At 40.6% G+C, this 25,824-nt stretch overlaps 1 protein-coding gene across 1 annotated transcript in view; it reads right to left on the bottom strand.

The window, feature by feature from the left end:
- Positions 1-24,045, bottom strand: part of LOC109482228 (semaphorin-3C-like) — a 37,643-nt gene extending 13,598 nt beyond the window's left edge. Inside the window, exons 1-6 of the mRNA XM_019784921.1 lie at positions 23,976-24,045; positions 17,198-17,845; positions 4,932-5,092; positions 3,154-3,225; positions 1,687-1,788; positions 812-910 (exon numbers count right to left, since the gene is read on the bottom strand). Coding sequence (XP_019640480.1) covers positions 812-910; positions 1,687-1,788; positions 3,154-3,225; positions 4,932-5,092; positions 17,198-17,351 — 588 coding nt within the window. The 5' untranslated portion in view covers positions 17,352-17,845; positions 23,976-24,045. The remainder of the gene's footprint in view (positions 1-811; positions 911-1,686; positions 1,789-3,153; positions 3,226-4,931; positions 5,093-17,197; positions 17,846-23,975) is intronic.
- Between the last annotated feature and the right edge of the window lie 1,779 nt (positions 24,046-25,824).

Below are 25,824 nucleotides of genomic sequence, written 5' to 3'. Positions count from 1 at the left end.
GGTGGGAACAGTCAATACAGCAAATAAAAACCCACATACATTTGTATATATAAACCCAATACATGGACTGGTTAGGTGCAGGTGTGTCATGAGAAATACCTGCACGGCTCCAATTTTACCTGCACTTGGCAATGATGACACATTCTACTAATGAAGTTCTTTAACAACAGATTGGAACTTTGGATCAATTTGAAAGATTGATCACATAAAGTCAATGCTAGACTACAATACAAATGTTTAATAGTAGAGTAATTGGTGGTCACATTATATACATGTACATGCGTGACTTCAATTCTCATGCTTCAAATGTCTCCCACTATGAGTTGTATGTCACAAATAAGAGCTTCTTCTGACATGGTATATGCACCATTGAACGTTATGGTGGTATCAGAAACAAATGCTGCCTTAGGCCACACCAATTTAATTTCTTGGTTAACGGATTCGCCGCTTCATTTTTTTCTGATTTGCAAATAAAAATAAAATTTCAGAATCAACTGCAACTTGCTCATATTTTGCCCTGAACAGTTGAAAACAGTCCTTTTCATCCTAGTTGTTACAGTTATTCCATCTTTCAATGCAGTGGTATCATTAAAAGTTCAAAATTCATTGTTTAAATTTTGAAACAGCCTGGTGTGTTGACTTCATGGCTCCTATCGTACTATTTTGGGCCATAATATGATGCCTAGGCCTGTTTTTATTTTTATTTTTTTTTTCGCCCGCCCGCTCCATTATTTTTCTTAGAAAAATCTGTTAACCAAGAAATTAAATTGGTGTGGCCTTATAACTTAGAGGTGTTTGTTTGCATACCAACAAATGTAGCCGTTGCTCTTTGCTTGGGGTCGAATGGACAGATGCTGTTTCCTTCGGCGCTTCTGCTACGTAGTTCATCAACAGTAATAGCCAGATTACGCTGAAAAAAACATACAAACATTTTTTAAAGCCTTGTCCAAGAAACTGAATGGTAACTACACGCGCCTGCTTCGGTGCGTGCTGAATGTTCCATGGCAGAGCCGCATGAGTAATAAAGAACTCTACAACACCCCTGATTACCCAGACCATTCAGAACAGACGACTGGCCCTTGCCGGTCATGTGGTACGCCACGAAGAGATGGCCGCAAAAGTGCTTCTCTGGCAACCAGATGTAAAGAGAAGGAGGGGACGTCCGTGCCTGACGCTAAAGAAACTGATCGAGGAAGAGGTTGGCCTACGGGATGAGGAACTTCTGTCCGCCATGCGCGACAGAGTCACGTGGAGAGACATTATGAATGGCACCTCAAAAGAGGATGACCTGAACTGAACTGAACATTTTTCATCTCATACTAGTCTACTGCTCTTGCCTGGTTACCAAACCTATTTTAGCTGCGGACTCTTTTTTTGTTCTCTCAGCAATTTTCCTAAGACAGGTTTGGTAACCAGGCTACTTCTGCTCTATTCTGCTGCCTCAAAATGTTAATGTGATATTACTAAATTGAATGTACATTTACAATCACTCACTCACACTCACTATCCAGGATTTGATTATTCTGCTGCTGTTGTCCCTGCCACAGGGGTTGGCAGCAGTCAGCTAGTAGTACCGGTCAAGGTATAGTATTGCACAATGGATGATGTTTAAAAAATCACTAGTACAAAAATGTTACAGTGTATTTTATTCTTGTGAAAACTATGACAGTAAAAAATTGGACTTACTGGTACGTAGGCACACTTGGGGTCGAATGCGTTGGTCCCACAGACAAAGAGAGAATCCTGCCCAGCAAACTGCAGGACTCGGATAAAGTTGTGACACTCTTTCTGCAAAAGGAGGGACAGAAATTGTGTGAATATCTACAATGTGTTGATTTCGCGTCAAAGACTTTTGTGGTACAACTGAAAAGTATACAGTCAAAACTGCTCAAGGGGACCAAGAAAAACTGACTCTATATAGTATATGGACAATTTACATTGTTAAATGCTGGTGTCAAGGGGAAAAATTTAACTGAGACCACCAAAAGGTGGTCACATTTTGCAGGTGGTCCTTATGTAGAGGTGGTCACTTGAGCTGGTCTGTATAGAAATCACTTGATACAAATGTGCTTATAGTATTCAACAATATTTTGGTACATGTAGGTACCAGACATGTCTATGATGTATTGGTTATATACATATTAGCAATGCAGAATCAATCAGTGTATCTGAGAGTGTCATCTGCATTTCTCATTAAGAATGGTTCAAAGGCAGAAGCCTTCTGTCTCCATCCAATCCTAAATAACATCAATATACACCAGGTACAGTGATGGCCCTTGCAGCTGGGGTCTTCTTTTCTCATGAATACTTTAGAGAAACCATTCAGCAAAGCTTAAGATATATCAGTAGGGATATGAATCTTCGTTTATTCTGTCCGATACGCAATATGCCCTTTAGTTAAGCCTAAGGTGTTGAAAAAAAGGTTTAATGGAAATGTACTTGAATAAAAGGCTACAGCATGCAAAATGAGAAAAATCTCTAGCATTTTTACATTTCCAGGAGCATCAACACAAGGCATTCATTCCTGATACCCCATCCTTCAGCCACAATTCAATAAAAAACCTTTACAGTAGTCACAGTCAATTAGTATGTATTATTCAACACACTGATTTATAACTAGAGGCCTCCATAAATACAGGACTATCCATTAGGCACCACATAATCTATACTGTGCCATTTACTCTGTACATTTCCACGTCATTATTCATGTAGGTTGTTGTTGTCCATGCAATTAGGTGGCATGGTGGTCATAAGAATCGAACGGTTCTAGGTTTGTATCCCTATAGCAAGCACCAATTTTATGCCCCTGGGAAGGGCACTTTACACCTACTTCTTCACTTTACACCTATGCATCTATTTCCACTCATTTTCACTTGAGTTGGGGGATCACCCAAGTCAGGTGAAAATGAATAGCTAGCTTTGGTTAGGGACATCCTCTAGGATAGGACATCCTGTTAAAAAAAAGGTTTATAAGGAGAGCCACCTCTTGAGCATGTTAAAGATCCAACCACACTTTTTGAAAAAGTAAGGGTCCAACCTGGTGCGAGTGGATCACACCTTACAGTCCGGTCTTATGCAGCTTGTACCTTAGTCACTGTACAATGTTATTTTACTACTTATAGGTCTAAAGGCAGTTTAGCAGTTTTGACTTACCTCCTTGTCTTTCCCCTTAAACCCACAAAGGTCCTTGTCTTCCTCACTGGATTCCCACTGGAGGGACTCTTGCTGTATGTGCAAAAAAAAAAAAAGAAACTTAAAAATCTTTTAACTGATATTGATAAAACTTAAAAGTCATCCATATTCTGTTACAAATGTCCCGCACGTTGCACATCCGAGATTGGAGAAGTTGATCTAATTTTTGACTGTGGGTACACAAAGATATACATGTATGAAAAGGTACATTTGTACTCCAATTGAACACTTGTGTATAGTATATTTGGACATACATTTGTATCAGAGGAAAATGTGAAAACCATTGAAATTGTTGTATTACTTACATTATATTGTACGTTGATAATTTTTAATCAAATTTGGGTTCACTGCAATTTTTCCAAGCTTAACATGTTGTGCACCCAAAGTGCATTTTGAGGTTATGTTTACCTGTTCACCTATTCCCCAGAATAGACTTCCAGCCTTGACCCTGTTGTTTTGACCCCTACAAATGTATAGGCAGTTATCTACAGTCTCTGGAAGTTATGTCTATGGCAAAGCCCTGTGAAGATAACACAACTCTTGCTGCTAAAAACAACCAGAAGGACTTAAGTAAAAGCAGCTGGTATCTTTCTAAAAAGGCTGTGAGAAATTCCAGGATTGAGGTGTTTAAAACATTGCCTTTTCCTAGAACTATAATAAAGTAGAGGAACTTGTAACTTATGTGCATGTACTAAGAATTCTAGGGGTATCCTCATTAGATTCTAGTAATCTTTAAACAATGCTTCCAGTTAGATGTGCAAAGATAAGGTGTGACAGGTAACTTCCTGTGTCGGACTGTATTAGTGGTCTGTGGTTAGAGAATCCTCCCACCAATGTGCAAACACACAGACACAGACACACACACACACACACATAGACAAACAGACACACAAACACACCCAAAAACACAAACACACCCAAAAACACAAACACACCCAAAACACATTCAAGAACACCCAAAACACTACCCCTGTACATACTAAAAATTTCTCATAACAGAAATCTGGGAGAGAAACCCTGCTGGGCCCCTCTCAGTTGGCAAGTCACCAAACCCTGGGGCTTGGAGTTGACAGGACCAGTAAACAATGGTGCTGGCAAGTGTCAACTCTAATGCACAACTCTACCTTTTGACAATGGGTATATGGACTATGTCATGGTTGCGCTATACATACATGACTTGTACTATTACTAAATTATTGTTTCTGCCTGTGTCAGTATATGTACATATGACACAATTTGTACATCAGGTGAAGTTGTAAAGCTGCTTGTACTTACCAAAAGTTAAACCTGTCAAAAGAGCTCTAGCAGCACTAATGACATGCCTGGTAATGATTGGTGCAGGATGTCAACAGTAATAGTTAGAGGCCATATGTCAGAAGTAATGATGACTCCCTGTCTGCCATGGCTAATGTTATCAGATGGGAGAACAGGCTCTTTTGTTATTAGGAGCAGATGTTGCATCACTTTTGGATTTTGCTTCACACTGAACTTGAATTTTTTAATCATTTTATAATAGAAGAATTATTTTCTCCTTTGCATATTCACAAAGTTTGACGCTCCTTACGATATTTAGGCTGTAGTGGCAGAAAAAATTTGACAGATTTTTGTATGCTTGCATAAGTGCACCAGACTTTTGCCTGTATGTGAACCTGATCTAAGTTCCTTGCAATATCAGGCTGTATTGGCTGTTGAACATACATTTCAAATCCTCATCTATCTCTAAGTTTGATGTTCCTTACAATATCAGACTGTTGCGGCTGTCCGAGGGTGCTGAGCTGCCGTACGAAGACCCGACCCCTGGCACCGATATAAATCAGGTCCTTGTCTTCATCCAACAGGAGCTCGTGATAGTCTAAAGGCTGCATGCTGTCTGAGAATGACTTCATGTCTGGACCCAGATCTACATGGGGAAACACAGAACAGTTTTTTTTGTTAGCATGGAAGTTCATCACTGAGTTGGTGAGATATAAACTTAAACTTGAAACTGTCCTCCAACTATTTGAGTTGCTGAACAGTTTAATTAATATCTGAACAGAGACAAGTACAATGTGGTGCTGCAAATGTAAGTTGCTACAGTATGTGCAAATGTTCAGAAATACTTATGAAATTAGGCATAAGGAAATATTTCATTGAGTATTGATAATTTTTATTGTATTAAACTACAGTTACGATGTCTACTGTTGCAGGAAATGTGACAAAAAAAACACATATATGCAAGAATATTTCTCAAATGCATAAAGCTTCTGAAGTGTACAAGGTATGAATGAAAAACCCCATAATGTGTCTACGTGCAAGTATTCAGGAACACTGACGCTGTGCATGTGCAAATGCACCTTCAGGCACACTGTGCCCTTGGGAGCAAAAACACTCTATTGTACCCTTGGGAACAAAACGTACCAACCACAACTGCAGGAAGTTAATGGTGTTTTCATTGATTCAGAGATAAAAAATTCAGCTGACAGTGAGCCAAGCACTTGCTAAGTGAAAGGAAATCACATTAAACCTGAAACAACCAGCGGAAACCGACCATGATGTAACCTTCCCACTATAATCTCATTATTACCTTATATGGGCGCAGACTGTGACCTTATTAGGCAAGGTCAAGTGTTGGGAACACGGAAGTTCCTCCCTCACTTGGCAGACATTATCTAAATGACTCTAATGTAAGGCCACACCAATTTAATTTAATGGTTCTCGGATTTTTTCAGAAAAAAATGAAGCGACAGGGCGAAAAAAAATAAAAACAGGTCTAGGCATCCTATTATAGCCCCAAATGCTACAATGAGCCATGAAGTCAACAAAAAAGGCTGGGTTAAAATTTAAAGCATAAATTTTGAACTTTTAATCAAACCACTGCATTGATAGATGGAAAAAACTGTAACAACTAGGAAGAAAAGGAATTTCCTCAACTGTTGGGGGCAAAATATGAGCATTTTTGAGTTGATTCAGAACCAGAATCTTTTTTTTTTTTTTTTGCAAATCAGAAAAAAATGAAGAGGCGAATCCGAGAACCAACAAATTAAATTGGTGTGGCCTAATGATGAGTTGGCAGCAGCCACATAGAAGCCTTTAGGCAATCGCATTTCCTGTCAAATTAAATTTGGAAATGGTTAAGACTTTTTTCTATGGGTAATCAGTTACTTTTTTGATAAAGATGATCTTCTTTTGAAGTTCAAAAGTATGTTATATGATCTAAATTCCTCTACTGCAATGATGAGTTGGCACCAACCACATAGACTTTAGGGAATCGCTTTTCCTGTCAAATTGAATTTGCAGAAAAGACTTTTTTCTATGGGTAATCAGTTACTTTTTTGATATAGATGAGCTTCTTTTGAATTTCGAAAGTATGTTTATGTTATCTAAATTACTCTAATGTAATGATGAGTTGGCACCAGGCACATAGAAGCCTTTACTTTAGGCAATCACACTTCCTGTCAAATTGAATTTTCAAATGGTGAAGACTTTTTTCTATGGGTAATCAGTTACTTTTTTGATATAGATGAGCTAATTTTGAAGTTTGAAAGTGTGTTATATTATCTAAATTACTCTAATGTAATGATGAGTTGGCACTGGCCACATAAAAGCACTTTAGGCACTGGCATTTCCTGTCAAATTGACTTTGCAAATGGCGAAGACCTTTTTCAATGGTAATCAGTTACTTTTTTGATATAGATGATCTTCTTTATAGATGATCTTCTTTTGAAGTTCGAAAGTATGTTATATTATCTAAATGACTCTAATGTAATGATGAGTTGGCACTGCCCACATAAAAGCACTTTAGGCACTGGCATTTTCTTTCAGATTGAATTTGCTTGGTAATGACTTCATATGGGGTAATGGGCTACTTCTCTTTTCATGCAGTTGAACTTATTCACGATTTCAAAAGAATGTTTTCCCATCCAAGTATAATTGGTTTAGGTGAGAGGTGACTCAATGTAGTACTATACTCTTGTGTGTGACATCATGGATTTAATACCTGTTGTAAGTACTGAAGGCTCTCAGAAGAAAAGTTCTAAGCCTGATCTATACAGAGAAGAATGTTTGTTCAAATGTGCTATTAGTAGGAACAAATCCAGGCTATACATATGTACAGGTGTGTCTGATCTGACTCAGACTTAAGCCTGGCTCACGGCTTTGCCGTCTTAAAAATCTGCACGCTTCGAGGAGCAAATTGCCTCAGGGTTCATTCCCAACAACATCATTAGTTCTCATCCAACGGAATTCAAAACACCATAAGCCTTTTAAAGCCGGTTCTGCACCGGTTAGTTGTCCAACGGACACAGGTCACAATGTCATGTTGTGTCTACAAATCTGTGACCAGACGTTGGGAAGGCTAGTATATCATTAAGTGTTCCTCGCTGCCATTTTTCCTTAGATTTGTTAGAATCTCAGTTTGTCACAGAAAGTAGCAGCTTGGAACATCACTTAGCCTCCACCAACATCTGCTTAGAGATTATGTCTTCAACATATGTTGCCATTTTTTTTACAGGCTGTACTGCAGTACGTACTGCAAAGGACTACCATCACTGTGTATGATTTTCAAACAGCACTGTCTTAAGTTCACGGCACGAAGTTCACGCAAGTACAAATTGATACTGCATTGAGACAGAAGTCTTTCTGATCAGTGGCATGTCTAAATGTTGGTAGAAATGTGAAACTGGTTGCAGTATTAAACACCAAGGAGATTTAATCTCATTGACTTTCCTTGGTAACACTAACAGCTGCAGCTATGCAACAAGGCCAGGAACTTTTTGATGCACCACATGATAACCATGTTTTCTGGGACACATCTGTGTTTGGGTTCTTTCTAGGGTGGGAGGACTAACAACTACAACAGGACAAGCAACATTTACCGATTTATCACTGTCGAGAACATGTCAGAATGACTCAGACACACATGTGGCAATGTTTGGGTAGGATGGTCTTTCTTTTATTCCAGTCTACCTCTGATTGACATCATTGAGGATGATCGATGCATTACACTTTTTCCTCAGCAATCCAGCTTTGCTACAGCTGGTGTTTTAAAAAATTGGGTCATCTGTAGTCTTTTCGCTATGGTAAATGCCCCATATTTTTTTGCAGCAGACCTCCTATAGCTAGCTTTCTCAATCTGCACCAGATTATGCCACAGCACATTTTCATAATGAATGAATGAAGACCTTTATTGTACATTTTGCCCCACTGGGCTAAAGACAGGTCACATATTGACAAAGTACATCATCAATGTTGATAATAAAGCGGCTATAGTACACAAGCACGTTCAACTTCCTCTCGCTTTCTGGTAATCTTATAAATGTAGTTGGCTGTATGAGTAGTTAAAGCTGGTTTGTTAAAGACTACAAGGAATATAAATTTCTCTATACTATTCAAATACTTAAATTGGGAGTATTTGCTTGACACAAAATCGAAAAGAACGTTTCTTTCGCTGTCATACATGGAACAATCCACAATAAAATGTACCTCCTCTTCTACTTTACCTAAACTACAATATTGGCAGATTCTTTGCTCTAGAGGAGTGCGGTTATGTCTTCCTGATTCAATTCGCAAATTGTGACAACTGATTCTTAGTTTAGTAATGGCAGATCTGTGACGTACATTTGCGATCTTAAGATAATCTTCTTCGTTATATGAGTGTTTTAATAATCTGTATGTTCGAAGTTTATTTTTTGAATTAGCAACTCCATTATCGTTGTGGATTTCGGAAAGGAATGTTTGGAAATGAATATCTTTTAAACGCTGATAAATATAGATGTCAACATCCTGCACTGTTTACTATGGGCATCACTTAATGAGTTGCCTTGAGTCAAGTGCACACCCATATCCATCATCATCTGAAGTGTTCTGAAGAAACAAGTGTTTTCTGTTAGGGAGCTGCCAGCAGACAGAAGGGTACAAGTTCTTGTCTGCACATCTGGAGGTTATAACTTGTAAAACGATCATGACACAGGAGTAAGATCCATCTCCCTTACGTTGAAAAGATGCCAAGTACACACCCTGAAGGGTACTGTAGTTGTGTCTGTGCCTGCTTCTTCCTATTCGCATTGAAATATCTTTTGGCATGATTAAAACCAGACTGAATGCAAAAGACTATCCACTAAGTCTGTTTGCATTATGTTTGCATAGTCATTTTGCATTCAGTCTGGTTTCTAATCATGCCAAAAGATATTTCAGTATGAACAGGAAGAAGCACTGAACACAGATCTTCATCATATGTTTGATGTAGTGTAGAGATTGTGATGTTACAGGATGCAGGGAGCTTAATTGAGCCCCTATGGAGTCATAATTAAGATAACAAAATTCAAATCTGGGTCATGCACTAACGGGAAGACTGCAAGCCATCACTGTACTTTGCATATTCATCTCTTTAGAATAAGTTTAGATTATATCTAACCAGCCAACCAAACTTCAACAAAAACAGATCATCAAGTTCTCTGCAAATATTTAACAGACACCCAATCCAATCCTGAATAACTGAAATTTGGCACGATATTCTATATTCTTGCATACTTGCACTTTCTTCTGGGAATTTGCTGTAGACAAGAAAAAGGCCTACGTATTTCATACTAATCCTAACCATCAGGGGTATAGTACAAAAGTCCAGTTTGGTGGGTTACAATAGACAGCTTGTGGTGCCCCCCTATGGTGTGATGGTCATCTTCATTTTCTGCTCCATTTACATTTATCAACAGTCCATGCCTAAACAGATAAGGTTATTGCAGTTCAGCCATATTCTGACTCATCTGAGCAGAAAATTCTATAAACTGATTAGTAAAAACACACTGTGGCATTATTCAGGATTAGGCATTAGTAAAATCAGAATGATTATGAAGCAAGTTCTTTTTTCATGTACCACTGGTAGTAAATGCTTCAAAAATTTTAAACAGGTTTTGAACGTTTGAAAGAACCTTCACTACTAGTACTGGCAGGCAGTTAGTATACCAGTGTCTCAGCAAAATAGGACTTTTGAAATTTGTTGCACAGAACCAAGGACACATTTATATAGACCATTACAAAGCATATATTATCTGTAGTCCATTCCAAAGGAAGTCCCCTGTACCAGACGTCATGCTGTTCCCAGTAGCCAGGTGAACAGGAAATGACATCGCCTTTCTGCCTGCTTGGAACTCAGAAGTCACCTGTGTACCGTCTCGGACGCAGGACTTGGACCCCGAGGGTACACAAAACATACACCTGTCAGACTTCATCCTTACAGACTTCCTTGGGTATCTTTGAAACATCTTAGGAAGCTGTAAAGAACAGGTAATCTGAGAGTGTAGAAAGCTAAGTCTTCCTCAATAAAAGTCTTAGCTAAACTCCTATAAATTCAATCATTTTTGTAGGGACTTTTAATTTTGCAGGAGGGGAAAGGAGTTTTTCACTCTACCCAGATCCTTTAAACTGACACCCTAGCCAAGCACTGCAATGGTCTAAAATAATGATTATCATCATTAATGGTTTGTTCCCTGTCTTCGAGGATAGTTGGGAAGTAGTGTTGCAGCTTCTCGGGTAACTGTAGAGTCCAATCTTCGACTCGTTCGAGTGACATACTCATCGTCGTTGCATCATCGCTGGCAGGGGAATTGGACCGATGACAAGTTGGGTTCTGGCCTGCCGCCTGCTTTCCCCCTCATTGCCTGTCTTCCGCATGTTCTTCTTGTATGGTCCAAATCCACAGGTCAGAAAACATTAGGGATTCTGGGCTCATGCTGGCTTGGTCACCGTGCCACGATTCTTGAGTCAGTTGGCAGGGAGACAAACTGACATAATCCGGGCATTAAGGAGGTACAATGGCACACAGAGGAAAGGGGTTGGGACAGAATTCATACAGGTGGTGGGCTATTACTAACATTTATTTATTTATTTATTTATTTATTACATCTCAAGACGGCTGGGTAGCCCCAATTCAGCTTGAATCAGCTGTTTTCCAAGGGGGCCCAGCAAAATTACACAGGACATAGAAACGTACAGTAAGACAACATACAGTAAAACATAAAGGTCCGATTCGTCAAAACAGAGTCGTAGTCCAATACTCAAAGTCCTAGCCGTTCAAGGTCAAAAGCACGAAAATCAAGGAATGGAGGTCAGAGGTCAGGTTTCACATGACATATGTTTCAAGCCTGCTTTAAACTGTGATAGTGTAGGTACATGTCTTAGGTCTGATGGAAGTGTATTAAAGTGTGTCGTGCCTCGGAATGCAAATGTGCGGTGACCAGCTGTGGTTGTGTAGTTAGGTTTGTGCAGTAGTGAGGTCTGTCTGGTGTTGTAGTTGTGTAGCCGGTGGTTATGTACAAATGTGGCATCCAAGTATGTTGGGACAAGCCCGTTGATACATTTAAAAACCATGACACAAATGTGGTCCTTTCTCCGTTGGGTCAGGTATTTCCAGTTGAGTCTGGTGTGCAGGTCCTGGACACTGGATCTTTGATGCATCCGTAGGACGACCCTGGCAGCTCTGTTCTGGAGGACTTGTAGTTGTCGCTGTTTGGTGGTGCTGCAGTTGTCCCACACAGTGTCACAATAATCGAACAGTGGTAAAATCAAAGAACAGTATAACATGCGAGCAATGTTGACGTTTAAGCAGAACCTAAGGCGCCTTAACAAACCTATTCTACGGGAAACTTTAGAACATACCATATCAATGTGTTCATTCCAAGTGATCCTACAGTCAAGGAGAACACCCAAGTATTTAAATTCATACACTTGCTCTACAATTTCGTGTGCGATCTGGATCTTAAGAGGTGGTGTAGCCTTCAGTTTGCCACTAGTGCCGAATAGGATCCATTTAGTCTTATCAACATTCAGTGTTAGACGATTTGATTGGAACCATGTGGCCAGATTTTGTAGTTCTACGTTTAAGGTGTTCTCTATGAGCCTCGCATCTTTGCTTGAGCAGAAGATAGCCGTGTCATCGGCATAGAGACAGACTTTACATACAGAGGAGACAACTGAAGGTAAATCATTAATATACAAAATAAACAATAAAGGTCCTAAGATGGAGCCCTGTGGAACTCCTAGGGTAACAGATAGGAATTCAGATTCACAACCATTTAAGCACACAGTCTGTTTCCGTCCAGCTAAGTAGTCAGTAAACCAGTTAAGCTCCACCCCCTGGACACCAACCCAGGACAGTTTCTGTAGCAAGACATTGTGATCGACAGTATCAAAGGCCTTTTTTAGGTCTAAGAAGACTGCTCCGACAAGTTTACCACTATCTATGCTGTGTAACAGGTAGTCTGTGGCGTCAAGAAGGGTTGTAGTTGTGGAATGCCCAGGTCTGAAACCAGATTGTTGAGCAGAGAGGATATGTTGTTGATGCAGGTATTCTAAGAACTGCTGGTGTACCTCCTTTTCAAATGCCTTCATTATAACAGGCAATACTGACATAGCAGTAATCCTCTGGTCCTGAATAATGCCATGGCATGTTTCCTGGTACAGTAAGGCATTCTTTGGAGGGCTGGGAGTGAGTCAGTTTGTTTTTTATGTTCACTGCCATCAAGTTGTCTATAAAAGATACTGGTTGGCAGTTTTGACACAAACTGTTTGGCAAACTGCTTATGGCTGGAAGCCATGATGTTTTTCTGGCTCCAAAGCAAAATAAATCTCGCTACAGAACTGATATCAGCTAATGGCCTAGATTTCTAATAGTTTTTTTTTCTCTTGGAAAAAAACTTCAAGTGGCATGTCATCTAAGAAACAGTCAGATGCAATCCAGATCTAGAAGAGGGTCTTTATAAAAAAACAACTTCTCTGTGACCCTGCCCTGGCCAGTCCACCAGCCTCATGCCCCTTCCTCAGGAAGGATCCTGGTGAGCTTGCCTGCCAGTTACCCAACACCCAAACATTTATAGAACATGACTCATGTTGTTCTTTTTAAAGCCATCCCTGGGTTCAGATCAACAGGATTATTTGCTTTAAAGAACAAAAGAACTGGGAAAGCCGTGCTGGAAAAGTTGTTTGGTCCACCGAAAGGAAAAGGAGACACAGTGTGTGTTAGTAACAGAAGGAGGACAGGAACTCATACAGACTTTTTCATGCCTTCAAAAGTGAAAGAAGTAAATTGATACATAACAACTGGAACAGTCACCAGTCCTTTTGCTTCACATGAAAGAAAAAGGAGATACAGCGTGTTACAGAACAAGAACAGGAACAATTGCAGACTTTCTCATACCTTTGAAAGGGAAATAAGTAAATTGATTGTTACAGCAAACCTTCATGTAAAAAGTTACGTGACTTCGAAACAAAACGAGGAACAGTTTTCCTTGGTAAATTCATGTGCCGGGCACCTCTCCAAATAATTCAGTTATTAACTCAATAACTGTTCTCTTGTATTTTTCAGTTTCCCCGGCAACTATCAAACTATCTTGGCTGCTAGCTCCTTTGCTATTTAGATGGGCTCCTTTTTGAAAAGCTTTGGCCCAGGCTTTGAAGATTGGGAGCTCTAGGGAAAATGTCACAGTGTTCACGAAACCCTGCATACCGTATTTTGTCTGCAAACAAGGACAGAATTCTGCCCCAAAATAGCTGTTCACAAAGTTTTTGGGAGAGGTGTGTGGGTGGTGGGATGGACATTATGCGAGCCAAATTGTGTGTCAGCCAACACAACTTACACAAGAGCACGATTTTCATCTTTCACTTTCCTGGTACATGTACTGTATTTAAATTTGTGTCCACCCTGCAAACAAGGGACAGTGTGCTGTCCAAAAATAGCTGTTGAAACTTGAATATGAGGAAGTTGTATAGCAGAGGTGTGTGGGTGGTGGGATGGACACTGTGTGTGCCAAAAATGCGTCTTCAGCCAACATAAGAGCACGATTTTCCTCTTTCACTTTCCCTATAATGCATTTCGTCCACGCTGGAAACAAGGGACGGCAGATTTCTATTCTGTCAAAAAAAAAGCCATTTGCTTTACCCGGTAGAAAGTTGTTATGAGAGGTGGGTGGTGGGATGGACATTGTGCGAGCCAAATTGTGCATCAGCCGACAAGAGCACGATTTTCCCCTTTCACTTTCCCAGTACTGTATTTCATCCACCCTGCAAACAAGGGACAGTGGTCTGTCCAAAAATAGCCATGATCTGAGGAAGTTGTTAGTACTTAGAGGTTGCGTGGGGTGTGAGGCAAATTGTGGGTCAGTCTACACAAGAGCAGGACTTTCCCCTTTTACTTTCCCTGTGGGATGAAGGCAGGCTTTATCCAGACTCCTGCTGAAGTGGAATTAGCCACGACCCGCTGACCTCAGCCTTGCAATTAGGCTCCTCTCTGTAGGCCTCTGGGCCATGCAGAAATCACAGGCTCCATGTTGAATAGTTAGGTCCATTAATACATTTCTCCCCTTCTTATTGAGTTTCTCTTCCCATTTTGAATCATTTTTGAGGGCCTTCCAGGGGGGGGGGGTCCGGACAACGCTCTACGCTGAATTTGGAAACCTCTCGATTACGTTACGATAAATTCCAAGTGGCTACAACGCATTACGTAGAATTAAAACGGCGAATACAATCTACGCAAAATGCGAAGAGCGGTCCGTCTACGCTCTACGGAAAAGGACTTGCGGGCCTCCATTTTTCACTTCAAGATTTTGCGGCAGGAATTTATTACAAAACCTAAGAAATGAATGTCACCTAACGATATTAAAATATTCTACAATATTGAACCAAAATAAATGGATCTACGATAATTGTGGCTGCAGTGGTCCCCAGGAATTTTCTCAAACTCCTGCTGTGTGAAAGCGGGCATTCAGCCTCTTGTTGGAGACAAACAGCTGACCTCCAAGCAGATGCAGCTGCCTGGCTCTGAACAAAACATGGACTACTAGACCAAAGAGATGCAGAATAGTCTACAATTTGTACAAAAGACCCACATATCAAGCTCGATTGATAAATTAGTCTGCTTGGAGGGAGGTGGACAAAAAAACTAACACAGTGAACTATAGACATTGTACAAGCACAAAACGGTCTTAAAAGACTCACAAAAAGGGCTGATTAAGAAATGACTGAGAAAAATATAAATTTGATTCTGAATGAAAATTTCTTCCAACCATGGTTCTCCAAAACTTATCTACATCAATGTTTTTTTTTTAAATCTACGAATAGGTTTGTTATTTGTAAAGCCTCCGTGTTATAATGAGAAGCAACATATTAATGTTACTGTACGTCTTTCTTTTGTATACTATGAACCTTTCCAGTAATAGGGTAGCCTCATTCATTACCAAATCCATTTTAGCTGTTAAGTCTTTTTCATCCTCTCCGCAATTTGGGAAGCTAAAAGACATCTAGGTTGGGTAACAAGGCTAGCATTACGGTTGAGAGTACATCTAAGAATATTCCAGAGGGAACAATTAGTCACGAACCATGGAAGTTAAATATGATTACATCATTTCGAATGCGGAATGGGCATTATTGATTTCCAGATGGGAAAATCCGATGTGATATTTTCTAGCAAATCAAGTTATGACTTGAGTAATTTGACTGAAGCCAAGCAGAAAATGGTGCTTGGATAAAGTCCATAACTTGACATCATTCAATATTTCAGATTATCAAATTTTGACGTTAGAGTGCCTTTACTGAGAATCCTACCTCCTTGCTTCATTTAGACATAACCACAGTGTCACTTATGAAAAACTGGGTCATGCAGCCAGTCTTATAAACCAATGATTGAGACGAATCAGAATAGTGGGCATTCCCATGTGTAAGACTACTAAAAGTCTATTCTAATGCCCGAGGCCCCCATTACCGTGATTATATACATACGACACACATGTGCATTGAACAGAAAGCTGCTTGAATAAACAAAAAAAAAATCGTTATCAATGAACTGATATTTTAATTTTCAAAATAAACATGTGTAGGTTAAAAGGAAAATCATGTAATACAATTGCAATTATTGCATTGGAGTCTATTATTTTGTCTTTGAATAGTAAAGAGAAATTTATATTCCTTGTACCTTTTGTTGATAAACCCCTTGTATATTCATAGAATCATACTACCGGTATTACCAAATGAGAGGAAGATAAAAGTACTAGCAAAAATTATTATATGTCTTCAGAATATGTATACTTACAATTGTTTTGGTCATTGTGTGACCTCGTCCTGTGCCTAGCCCAGTAGGGCAAAAATGTTCAATAAACTAACTATAAAGGTCTTTATTTATTCATTCGTTATTGCCAAGCGAGGCGACCATTTTGTATTTCTAGAGAAAAGTGCTGAAGCTCAGGCCAGACTTTCCCATCAGCAGGGATTAGGGGGAAGATTGTCTAACAACAAAGACAGGAGGAGCAGGGTCAGTACGGGAGACAAAACCTGAGCATGCCCCCCTCCCACCTCATATTATAGTACACAGTATACACAAAGGTGTTCTCTGTATGGTAAAAGAACTGGGCAACATCTGTTTAGTATTGAGATGAGAAAATCACAATGTATAAGAGCATTAACTCTTGAAAATGGGGGGTCAGACTAGAAGACAAAACCTTCGCATGCCCCCCTCCCTCCTTGTAATTGTAGTACACACAAAGGTGTTCAGTCTTTAAAGCCTTTAAAGGTCTTCTCCAAGCAGAGGTTTGTTCCGGGGATTATACCTTTTGCCAAGGGATGCATAAGAGAGAACTTGCAGCTAAGGGCCACGAAAAACTACAAAATAACCCCAACTGCAACCTCTGCTTGGAGAATAGAATAAGACACTAGCAACACCTGTCTAGACTATAGCTTAGGCATTGAAAAATCCCTGTATTGTACTAATGTAGTATATGGTATCTCTTGAAAACAGATAGAGCAGCATCCTCAATGAATCTATGCTATACTCTTCAGAAGCTGTGGAACAAAATTGTGGTGTTTTGTACCAGTTGGTTTATCTGCATGTATCAGGTTTGGCATACAACTAGTGTGTATAAAAAAAAATGATGATGAAAATTACAAAAGGCAGGAGAATTTTCCCTCCTGCTGGCTTGAAGACTGCCTAAAGCATTATGCATACCGCGTTGTTCACAGTGTCTACTGCAGCTATCACGACACCTACCTTCTGTCACCCATAGCGGCGTCGTGTCCGTTATCTGCCCAGTGACATGTCCGCAGTAAAATAACACCAGCGTCAGCAAGACCTGGGCAGTTCTCACTGCCTGTGTTCTCAACATCTTGGAGCTCTGGTCTGTGTTAGTTGTTGGCAGGAACATTAGCTATCACACTGTCCACCTTGGCGATGCAGGAAGGACCAAATATGGCTGAATGCAGCTGGATTTAGGGCTTCCGTGTTTCTCTGAAGTGTCAGCAAAATTTCACAACTCCCACTGCCGGGGTTCCATCCATGCACATCTTGCTTGTGGTAACAAAGCTCATATTGATATGTGTTGACAAGTTTTAAGAAACACTTCCGTTCGGTGGAGAAAAATATAGCCGTTCCTTGCTGGGTTTTAATCAGTCCGTGGCAGCCAAGCGTACAAGTGGTTCCTTTACTACACACAAGATCCAGAACAGGTGTCACACCAACACGTATGGGTCAGCACATTCTGGTGACAACAACCAGCGGTCTGTATCCTCTGCAGCTGAAGCTATGGGGTGAAATGGCGAATGTACATTTATGTGCTGTTCCGTCACCGTTGTCGGAACAATTAAAAGCTTCCCTTCCGCGTGAAAGGTGGCCGGCACATGGGGGATTCGGAGAATAGATCTGGAAAAGACAGATAAGACACAGTCAGAGAGGACAATCTGTCACTGTTATCACAAGCATATCAAAAACTACCTAAACTAGGTCAGAGCAACAAACGTAAACACAAAAGGACACAATAGAATTCATAGAATTCATGCACCTGAGAGAACTGCATGCAGACTGCACTGTTTTTTTTCTCACAGTCGGAGATAAAATGCCACCCAAGTAACATAACAAGGACTACAGTATAGATACAGATCTGACTACATTACATATACACATTGTAGTCCACTACACAACAATCCTATGCACTGTACTGGAGAAAATAACTGAAAGGAACATGTTAGTATCAACAAAACATTCATCCCTAACACAAACACAGGCCTTGCAGAAACAAATTGTTTACCTGCAATGATGCTTAATTATGTGACCTCACCGTGCTGACAGTTTGGCCCTGTGTATTTACAGAGATGATTTCACCTAACCGGTAATTCGTCTATCGTGTCATCATCTGCGAAACCCGGGCCAAATTTACGACACTACGGTGACAGCAGGGCACACAGACAAGTCACATGGTGTCATACATCACCAGTGCCTTCAGGGGACAGCCCAACAATAAACCTGCATGCCCCGCCCACTGTTTACCACTGCTGGTGTGTGAAGGAGCCTGCACTGCTAGTAGTATTTACACTGAATCAGATGCTAAACACAGTGGGGATATACCACGTTTAGCACCCCACAGGGGTGTGAATTCATGCTCATGTGTGCTCTTGTTTACACAGGATTGCTATTGTTGTCAATTTGGTGTGAAATGGACCCATAATTGTCACCGCTGCTCATAAAAAGCAACGAGGCATGCATACAGTAAACCTGATGGGACTGAATACACATGTAATTGGGGTGTCGTGCAAATGAACTTTGACAGTGTGAACTTCGCTGAATGTCAGATCCCAGGCCTGCACATTAAACACACACCACGCCTGTCATAAATGAATACATCATATTCATATATGTAGCAAATCTGCTGAGACTGAAAGCTCTCATTTCTGTTTTTTCATTTCCATATCTGAGTCTCTGAAAACCTATTTGTACAAAAGATCAATCTGTGAGCCCAAGAGAAGTACTAGCAGTAGTGTTGCACAATTTATTCACCAGACAGGAGACTCTTTCTGATCAATTCGTACAACAGATTTCTGGTGACTGCAGTAACGCCCTTTCTCTACTAGAGGCTGTGTGACTGATGAGCAACAAAAATTTGACAAATCAGGGAACGAATTTCATACATCATCATGAAGAACAAATTTCCCCACATTTTATGTTTCTGTGTCTCTTAATCATGTTTAGACATGGTTTAGGAGACAAATTATATCATTTAGTATAAAAGCAAGGGTCACATAATGATAAAGCCAATTTTGGTTGCACAACAGTCACTTTGTGATAGCTCTATAGTGGAAAAGGGAAACTGAAAGGAAAACAGTGCTGCATTATTTTGACCTATGGATTTTGACCCCCTCTGGAGACTGCTAAGGAGACCAGCAAATCTGTCTGTCAGCAGCAGTAAGCCAGCTGATTTATATCATATGTAATACTAACAGGAAAGAAATATTTCAGACATGGATGGCACACTGCCAGGGTACAGGGGGAGGTTATGAGTTTGATCCATCAACCTTGATACAAGTCATTCCAAGCTGATTGAGTCAAGCCATGCTTTCCTCAATCAAGCACAGGTCTATATTATAACAAGCACGTCAGCAGAACGTATTGCGCCTGCACAAAACTGTCATTTTCCACGGTTTTCGTTGGGTTTTTGGTTACCATTGCATCAGAATTTTTCCTGTTGCAGGCTATATATTTTCCGACATAACATATACACGAATACGACCTTATATGAGACGTTCTGCTGAAATGCTATGCACAATACAATACGGTTTTTGCGCAGGTGCAGTACGTTCTGCCGACGTGCTATTACAACACAAGGGCACAGAAAGATTGACAATGAGTAGCGTCCTTAGCAGGCTCTGAAAGAGAGGCTTTTTGGGGGGTTTATAATGTGCCTTTTCTCTGATTTCTTGACCCCACAAAAAATCACATCATAAGCCTCCCAAAAAGCGTCAATCATAAAGCCTGGTTGATCTAATTATGGGTGACTATCTCCCATAACTATTCTAATGGACATAGAAGGATTGTTATATTGATATCTAGTTAAAACTTAAAGACCCACTGAAATAATCTCACTGGTATGCATAAGCTAACAGCGAAAAGTTACACAACACATCATCTACAGCAATAATACCTTGAGTGAAAAAAATTTTTAAAACTCTCGGAGATCAAAATCAGAAGTCAGAACGAACACCTGTAACAAATAGTTACCATGCAGCTGCTGAGATGCAGTAAAGAAAAGTCAGGATCACTTCAGCTCTATTCTCAGTATTCTGTGTCCATGAATTAAAAGGAAGTAGACACCTCTTCGGAACTTTTCTGTCTACTCAGTCTGTCTAGACTTTTTTTTTCAAAGGGAAAACCCCAGCCAGTAGCATCTGCAGATGTGAGCAAAGGTTTCCTCACAAACTGACAAAGTGTGGAGACCACTGACCTTTAAACAAACACACGTGCTGTACCTCCAGTACCCCCAGAACAGATTCATCTCAGCAGTTCTCTACATACAAGTGTGAAAACTTCTACATGTGGAGATAGAAGTTTAGAACTGCTTTGTACACCTCCTGTTATATCCAGAACATGAATGATACTTTATCCAGAACCATGCTTAGGCACTGAGTTCTGGATAATCCAGAATGGTGCTACTGCATGGGGTAAATCTACGTTCTTGGATACGTGGAGACTACTCGTATCCAGAACCTTACCTGATCCTAATAACCCTACTGGATACGAAACTACCCCCCTCCCCCTCACCTGGCCCCATGTTGTCTGACCTGTGCACAGGGTCACATGTGCTGTTTCTCCTGATAGTGTATCACCCTTCCCTGATCAACACCCCAGCACCAGCTCAGGGCCAGCTGGGAGGACACAGCCGTCTGTTTCCCTGATCCCGGCTTGGGAGAGTCTCCACAAACAGGGCAGTAATCTGGGGAGTTAGGGAGCCGTGGCACAGGCTCCGATACCTGTTGACAGACGGGTTGTGGACACCAGGCCAAGAGATTCTACTACATGCACGTGTACTTTGATTAGTGATGCATACCTAAACCCAATTTCAGGTTTAGGTCCGGATTCAAGTCCAGAGGTTTAGGTTCAGGTCCGGACTTAAGTCCGGACCTAAACCCATGGCATATACAAAATTGCATGTTGGCAACCTCGCAATGTTGTCTGGGTGAAACTTTGGCCACATAAACTGGAGGCTGGTACTTGACGATGCCCGATGGCAATGTTTTCTTCATTTTGCAGCAAAGATTTTGGAATCTACGGAAGGTTTTAGGTGGTTTAAAAAGAAAAGGGGTATGTGAAATGGTCTTTTATGGTAATAAGTCCGGACTCGGTTCTTGACTTTTAGGTTTTTTTGGACTTGAACCTAAACATTTTTACAAGTCCGGATCCAAGTCCAGTGAACCGGTATGCACCACTAACTTTGATTGAAGGAAAAAAAAAGCGGCTAACCAAACGGCAACTTGGACAGGAACTGAGGGAAGTTTTGGCAACATAGAAAAGATGAAAGAATTTTTGACAGAGACAAATTGTTATTAACACAAACCTTGAAAAGGAAAGCATAAAACTGCTTACCAACTTGATATCTGAGAAGTAGAACAACCCAATTAAGACAACAAACCTTGCTGGTTTTAATGACTTCAACAGGATAGAAGATCTCCATAGACTGCCGGGTATGAGTCATATTTGTTCTAGACCTTACTCACCTTGGAAACTTAACCTCTGGGTGACTCCGCTGAGGTCAAAGCACCGCCCTATAACACACCTAATACATGTCCAAGCAATGTGTCAGTAATTGTGTTAGCCTAAGGGGTTCTGCCAGTGTTTACTGTATACATGTTTGTGCTACAGGTTTAGTGTGGTCAGTATGTAATGCCCAAGGAATTCAGGATGTCCCACATAAGTATGGGTGCCTTTTGTCGAGGTGTGTATTGGTGGACAACCCCCAGTTTGCATTGTTTTGTGTGATTTACGCTCATTACAGTTTCCTAGGTGTGAGCTAATGAAGAGAAAATAACCCACGCATGTGTCATGCAGTCAGGTAAACATCCCCTGACATGCCTGTACTGGGAAGTGCCACGGCACATTTCCTGTGACAGCACCTGAGTTTTTTTTAGTTTTTTTTTTTCAAGTGTGTTGTCACACCTTAAGTACGTCACTGGTAGAACAATATGGGTGGGTGGCGTCTAACAATGGCGCTCACCCACACAATGTCAACACTGCCACGAGCCAGCGCACACGTAGGCGGCAACAGGAACAAGCCTGGTGAAGTCAGCACTTTCACAATTATTAACAAAACCAATTCTTTGAACAATCGACGACAGCTTAGTAGTAGCTTTTTTTCTTGGAATAAAAGGAAGGCCACGTTGAAATAGATATATTTGACAGCCAATTCAAAATCGATTTGCACCTGTGCCGTACGTGTACAATACATAATATGACAATACCTTCAAAAGTTGTTTCTTTAATCCTAGGCTATCAGTGGAACACAGGAGTGCCGAGATTCGGCTACCACAATAGAAAAATACTGGCGCAGTGGTGAAAGCATCCAATTTTCTTCAAAAGACAAAAGTATGTTGACGTTCTCAGAAATGAGACAACCTCAAAGTCACCTAGATACGATCTGACAATAGGAATCATGTGACCCCAGGCTGACGCAGGCTGCTGTCAAGGTTATTGAATTCCGATAAATAAAAACAGATGATCCTTCCGTGAAAATTCAATTAGCCCGTAGAACGTGCCACGTCTGGTGGGAGACTGCCATCGGATTTGTCTGGAAGTCTCTGTCTATGACTATGAGATTTATTAATGCGTCATCATAAACCGATCCCGATTCAATTTCCTGTCCACCCATTGGCAAGTTTCTGGCCACTATGAGTATGACATCAGTCTAACGGTGCAGTCACGTCCGTCGTACGATTTTGATATCGTAAAAATTTCAGGGAGGCCGTGAGTCAGTCACAGAACCAACTGCCAGCCAACAGGGATCTCAGACAGCTGAATCTTGTGAGAAACATACATGACGGATTATCCCAAAAATTTTCCCTGTTTGTGACCTTACAATGATCGTGCGACAGATGTGACCATGCCCCAACTGACATACATATGCGTCTGTGGTTAAGGCTGTTAAAAGTATTTTTAACACTACCATATGACATCAGACTACGTAATATACACATGTGACATTGGTCTCCATGGTACAAAAATATCATGTTAGACATATACATCATCTACATCTACGTCTATGTGTAACGTTTAGCTGTTATCAAGGGAATATCATGATTTGAGAGATACTTCCGACCACCTGTCCTTTCACTGAACTCTTATATCTGCTTCTTTATCAGAAAAACAGCCTTAATTGTACCAAGATGGCTCATCCATTTAAACCTCCTTGAAACGACAGATCCAATGTGATGACGTATTTTTAAAGAGCACAGGTGACCCACTTTTAAACGTACAGGTAGAAAACAACAACTTTAAGGTAAACAACGTGTGTCCGTCACTGCAACTTTTACCCGTGGATTACTGGTATGATATAGCTCGGTAACTTGTTACCTAGGGTCCTTGTAATGTTATCACTTTCAAAACAAGATATTTCTATGTACGGTGACCCAGTCCAGGTGCATACGGGTAGTAACCTGGCACCCCAGCTGAAACTTCAAGGTAGATAAACAAACAGATCCTGGCCGGACCGGAGTCAAAATACACCCAGATCCGACCCACAACAAGGAAAACGACGAATCTGCGAGCGCAAGGACGCGTGCCAGCAAGCAGAAAATTCTGTCGCCTTGACATAAATAAGTGCTTGCTTGCGGTTGGCACAACTAACGTAACGTTACGGCAAAAAGTTTTTGGTTCCACTTTCGATCCACAGGAAAAACCTACCTCTACTAGTGCAGAATTCGTGCCCTGTGAAAAGAAGTCGTTTGTAGGTAATCTGGGGAAACTTAAAAAGGACAAGAAGTAGGAATGAAAGTCCTTTAGTGAACGTTACCTTCTTATTTTTTCGAGACGTCGCTGCAGTTCTGTGTAGTGTGGTGCATGTCCAGGTCAAATTCTGTATCCAGTCGAACCGCAGACCGCTATGCGCATCGGTTCTGCGCAGCTCCCTCTAAGATCTCGTTTAAATCTCGCGCTTCTTTTCCAAGGTAATGTGATCCGCGAGAATCCGCGAGAGTTTGCTACTGTTTACTGTTTCGCTTGTAACTCCGCTTTGCGTAAGTGTTTCCTTGTCATACGTTAACGTGAGATGTAAGAAGGGCCGGCGTCACGCTCAAGGTCGTAGATGTACATTACCGGTGGTGTTTGTTGGAGAAACGAGGTTTCAAAGTTGACCGTGTATGATGGAGATCATTCCACTCGAGACAGGTACCCTTTAGTTTTTTTGGGGGCAAACCCGTTTGCCCTATTTCATCGTCGATTTGGTGTATTGTTTAATAAAGTATAGACCCTCCCTCATCTATCATGTGTTGTTTCTTTTGGGATCCTGTAGTTGTTACAATATAATAACCGATAGTAAGTTGGGATCATTTAGTCGAATTCTCAACGATTTTTGTTCGAATCGCAAGCTTTTGCAACTAGTTCTAACCAATACACCTGTAATGTAAGATGTGGCTGAAATATAGTTATGTTGGCTTGACACCTGTGTACTTAGTTTTGAAGTTGCACAATGTGTATTGCAGCTCGACCTTGAGAAAAAGTGTAATTTCTTTACAGTTTCTTTGCCTTCAAAAATGTTCTGTTAAAAGTTATATAGAACAAAAATGAAAGTGAAAGAATATCGGCCAAATAGTAAGTTTCAAAACGATACCCACTTTACGGGTGAAAACAGAAGAGAAGGAATTTGGGCATGAACAAATACAACAACAGGTTGATTTTTCATGACCTAATTTTTGAAGGAGAAATTGGACACTATGACCTGTTACTGTAAATATACAAACATCGGGAATATGTACTGACATTTGTATAGTTGCACAAGAATCTCACTTTCTTTAGCGTCTTCATGATATAAGTCTTACTTGGAATGGGTTTCAGAAAGTCTGTTTGTGATGAAAAAAAACTTGATTCCTTCTTTTTATGAACTTTCGCAAACGGGTTGAAAGTTGCAACATTGTTGGCGGCGCGAAAAATGGAACGCGCTGCCTTGGTTCCATGGATCGAACGCAGGAGTTCGAAACCGATTGACTTCAAATTTGACGATTTTTGAATGGTCAGAACCTTGTATTAAATTCCTCTTTTTGTATATAATTGAATGTTATCATATCACGTATTATATTGCATGTGGTAGCCACATTCAAACTGTTTCTCATACCAAGAAACGAATTTTATGACATTACGCGAAATGTATCAAAATGTAGCGGAAACTCAGGATGGTGTGTGTCAGTAGCTTACAACTGGGCTAAATTTGACCACCGCGATATGCGCATCGTCACAGTTTTTTGGGGGCAAACCCGTTTGCCATAAAATTTACCAGGGGTCATTGGTATCGATGTAAAGGTAAAGAAGTGGGCTATCACACTGTGGTATTAGCTAACGGGATCCAGTTAAATAGTAAAAAAGACAAGCACAAATAAAATTACCAAAAATTGCTAATTTTTGGAAGGCCGTAGCGCTCGCTGGCATTTTGCAATGCACGAAATATCTACATGGTTGTACTGGGCAAATTCTGTAGATATGAAAAAATGTAAACATTGTGTAGGTCTGAGGTCTTTTTGCTGCACTATAGGCAGTTGTTTACACCCATGCAACGGGGTCAAATCGTGACCCGGCAAACGCCGTATCTTAGAGAATAACGCGTTCTACGGTGACCTGCGGTTCGACTGTATCTCCCGTCATGCAACATA

This window comes from Branchiostoma belcheri, unplaced genomic scaffold (genome assembly GCF_001625305.1).
Source record: "Branchiostoma belcheri isolate BF01 breed outbred unplaced genomic scaffold, Haploidv18h27 scaffold6, whole genome shotgun sequence".
Taxonomy (NCBI): domain Eukaryota; kingdom Metazoa; phylum Chordata; class Leptocardii; order Amphioxiformes; family Branchiostomatidae; genus Branchiostoma; species Branchiostoma belcheri.
The sequence above is the reverse complement of the archived record's forward strand: the minus strand, read 5'-3'. Positions and strand labels throughout refer to the sequence as shown.